This window comes from Cariama cristata, unplaced genomic scaffold (genome assembly GCF_000690535.1).
Source record: "Cariama cristata isolate BGI_N322 unplaced genomic scaffold, ASM69053v1 scaffold17642, whole genome shotgun sequence".
NCBI classification, from domain to species: Eukaryota; Metazoa; Chordata; class Aves; order Cariamiformes; family Cariamidae; genus Cariama; species Cariama cristata.
The window spans coordinates 13349-17092 of NW_009603410.1; the positions used below are offsets into that span (position 1 = coordinate 13349).

At 58.4% G+C, this 3744-nt stretch overlaps 1 protein-coding gene across 1 annotated transcript in view; it reads right to left on the reverse strand.

The window, feature by feature from the left end:
* SLC2A6 (solute carrier family 2 (facilitated glucose transporter), member 6) overlaps positions 1-3739 on the reverse strand; it is a gene marked incomplete at its 5' end in the record, with an annotated part of 4512 nt that extends 773 nt beyond the window's left edge. Inside the window, 9 exon segments of the mRNA XM_009695200.1 lie at positions 1-2; positions 5-82; positions 321-429; positions 774-926; positions 1076-1287; positions 1859-1958; positions 2581-2787; positions 2904-3066; positions 3660-3739. The exon segment at positions 1-2 is cut by the window's left edge and continues 76 nt beyond it. Coding sequence (XP_009693502.1) covers positions 1-2; positions 5-82; positions 321-429; positions 774-926; positions 1076-1287; positions 1859-1958; positions 2581-2787; positions 2904-3066; positions 3660-3739 — 1104 coding nt within the window.
* Positions 3740-3744: the final 5 nt, after the last annotated feature.

The following is a 3744-nucleotide window of genomic DNA, read 5'->3' on the forward strand; positions in this document are numbered from 1 at the left end:
TTGGCAATGGTGCCATTCTGAGAAGCTGGCACGAAGTGGATATAGAGCCCCATGGTCAGGTTGGAGACCAACATGACACCAGCTGTGGAGAGATGCAACAGCACAGTGGGACCGATGGGTGAGTGATCCCCTCCGTGCCAAGGACTGAGCTCCCCAGAACGCCTCTGCTCAGGAGAGGAGCCACCACCAAATGAAAGAGACCTCACCCACTCCCTGCCCGAGTCCTATATGGCTGAAATTTCCACTCCTGCACGTTTGCGGAGCTCCTGGAAATCCTTAAATAAGAGCTTCCCTTGCACAACAGTGGGAGAGAGACATACCCGATACAAAAAGAAGAATCTTCCTCCCAGCTTTATCCATTGACACAGCAGCGATCGCCACCGAGAACAGACGTACCAAGCCAACAAGAGCTGCGTCGTACTCTGGTTTCTGCAATGACAAAAGCAGTGGGGAAGCTGAGCTGGGAGACGCAGGGAAAGGGCAGGATCCTGCACATGTTGCCTTGACTCTGGCTGATGACTTTGCCAAAGCTATTCTCCTATAGTAAGAGTCCAGAGAAGAAGAGCCTGAAGCTCAGAGGAGGAGAGTGGGGAGGCAGTGGGGCCACTCCTGCTCCCCATCCTCATGCAGCCTTTTGCAGAGCAGGTGCTTGGCAATTGCTGCCAACCAGGTGCTTTAAAAAAGGCTTCAAAGTTGGGGTCTTAGAGCTGCAGGGGATTTGGAGCATCGGGCAGCCGTCACTGAAGATGGAGCAGTCCGAGCACAGGGCTCACCAGGATGACAGATGTTTTCTTGAATATTGACTGCAGGTACACGAGGACACAGGTGACACCCGAGAGCTGCTGCAGGAACCTCATCCCCACTGCGATCAGGATGGGCTTGTAAGTGAAGGGGTCCTTGATCTCAGCACAGGAAACCCGCCGGCTCTAGAGGGGACAAAGCCAGAAAGCCGAGGTGTTACCACCTCTGGGCACCACCGCGGCACCCAGAAGATGGCTCAGGAGTGGCCCAAAGGAGGCTGGATTTTGCAGTTTTCACATTACATCCCTCCTGTGCTGGAGGTGAGCCTCCTCACCTGCTTCCTCACGCTGTCCTTGATCTGCTCATACTCCCGGGCGTAATCCGTGTCCTTGCCCCGCAGCCAGCAGAGTGACCCCAGGGCCTCATCATCCTTCCCCTGGGAGAGCAGGAACCGGGGGGAGTTGGGCATGAAGCAGAGCAGGACGATCATCGTCAACACGGGCACTTCTCCTGCGACGGCCAGCCAGCGCCAGTCCAGGACCAGCCCTGCCGCAACAGCATGGTTAGGAGAAGGCGGCACGCAGGGAAGGGTGTCTTGGCCTTGCCTCCGCATGTGCACCCCACTAACTTAATAAATTAAATTCAGCAGGGAATAAAAATTAAAAAAAAAAAAGATATTTTGCACGTTTTTCTCCTAGCAAAGAAGCATTTTCAGCTGTACAATAAGGGGAAATTCCAGCAAGCTCCCCCAAATCTTAGAGTATCCATCAAGACCCTGCAGCAACCAGGGCACACGCTGGCAGGAGATGTACACGCAGTTCATCGTGTGCTGCCCTTCAGCCCTGATGAAACCTCGGCAGGACCTGGGTCTGCAGACACAGTGATGGCCGTGAGTCCGTGCGGGTTATGGATTTATCCCTGTGAGCACACACACACAGGTGTGGGTCATGCACAGGTAGTCCTGTCCAGACACCCTTTGCACACCCGTGGTGGTGGTTGTGAGCTGGCTGCGAGGGGAAGGAATCCATCAACTTGCTGAGAAAGTTGTTGAAAACAAATTCCCCTTCCCCAAGGTCTCGCTAAGGGTTTCTTGCCCTCCAAACACCGAGATACTTGCCCAGTGCATACAGGACGAGGGAGCCCAGCACCGCCATGATCTGCGGACAAGCGCCCAGCATCCCCCTGACCCCGGGGTGGGAGATCTCCGAGATGTAGACCTGGAGCAGGACAACACACGATTAACAGTGCTGCAATATACAGCTGGTACCACCAAAACCTGTCCTCCGTCACCTCGCAGTCATCCACTGTGGCCAGGGGAAACCCAAACTGCTGGGAAACTGCCCTTGTGGGGTGGAAACCTGACCGGTCCAGTGGCACGAGCTGGTTGTGCCAGGTAGGGAGGACAGCCTTGCAGGCACCGCTGCTTCCCACCCTCACCCTGGCATGGGAGAAGCTCTCCAGTGGCATGCTTGGACTCCCATTACTGGAAAGACATGCCCCAGGGTTGCTCAATCCTTTCCTTCCCCTCTGCATGCAACATGAGGTCGGCGTTTGGTAAATGTGGGAGGAAATAACTGCCGAGAGGAACAGGGCAGGGATTGAGGACCTGTCTTCCTTTTTCCGCGGGCAAGAAAGTCCAGCACCAGGAGGGCAGCTCAGGCTGCCTGTGCCAGGGCTGCTAAACCAGTGCAACCTGCCCATGCCCAAATTGCCCAGCTGCAGCCCTGGAGCTCTGCTGATGCCCCCAAAAAGCAGTGGGATGCCCCAGGCTCAGCTGTGGCACTGCCCCATCTCCTGTTGTCCAAGTCTTTGGCAAACTCCCTCCCGTGGGCACGTTACCGGGATAGAGGCCGATGTCACGCCGCCGGCGTAGCCTGTCAGCACGCGACCCAGCAGCAGCATCCCGATCCCCTGGGCACCGGCCATCAGCGCGTATCCCACGGCGGAGGGCAGCGCCGAGAACATGATGCTCAGTTTGCGGCCCAGGCGGTCATTGAGGAGCATGGCGCTGAGCCCCCCCGCCGCCGCTCCCAGTGTGAACACCGACTGCGGGGAGACACGGAGCGGGGAGACATGGAGAGGGGGCTTGGTGGGTCTGGGCTCCCCCTGCACCCCCACTGGCTCTGTCCCCCACCCCTGGCAGGGACAACCCCACTCCTTACCCCGAACCAGGATGCTGTGTGCTGGTCCAGCCTCAGCGCAGGGCTGGGGTGAGCCTCCAGAGCAGGGATGACGGGCGAGGGGTAAACCAGGGCAAAGCCGAAATTAAAGTTCCCCAGGACAGCGGCAAACACAGCCAGGTAGAGCCGCTTGTTGTGGAGGCTCCTGAGGGAGGGGTGGAGCGTGAAGGATGTGTTGGGTGCCCTTATCGCACCCAGCAGATACTTTAACTCGGTCTTGCAGCTTCCCCCAGCCTTTGCCGAGGCTCTCGTGACACCCACGGAGGGTTTTCCCAGGGAATGGCCCTGCACAGCCCCGCACTGGTGGGGTTTCTCCGAGTGGAGCAGCAGACATGTGGTGGGGGGCGAGAGCCTGTCCCCCCGGGCGCTGCTGGTTCATTCCTTTGCACCGGGCAGTTTTCAGCAACAAACCAAGAAAAGCAGAAGCTGGAGCTGGGCAGCACCACGCCGGCAGCTGGCTTGTCCTGGCAGAGCAGGCAGGGGGTTCCTTTCAAGGATCCCATGACCCCCATGCCCCCCAGCAGGACCTTAGGTCCCCATGAGAGCTGGATTCCCAAAAGCATGCACACCCGCAGGCGGGCTCATCCAGCACCACACACCCTGGGCAGGATGAGACCGCATCTCAAGGCAACTCAGGAACGCCAGCAGCACAAACCACCTCTCCCCAGCCCGATGCTCTCGGGACGGGGGGCACAGCCCACCCCACCGCCAGCCCCATGGCTCCAGCCCAGCCCTTACCGCAGGTACTCCTTGTCGAGCCTTTTGCCAGCGCTGTTGGGGAAGGTGCGATACGATGAGCTCGTCTTCCTCACGAGAGGCTCCC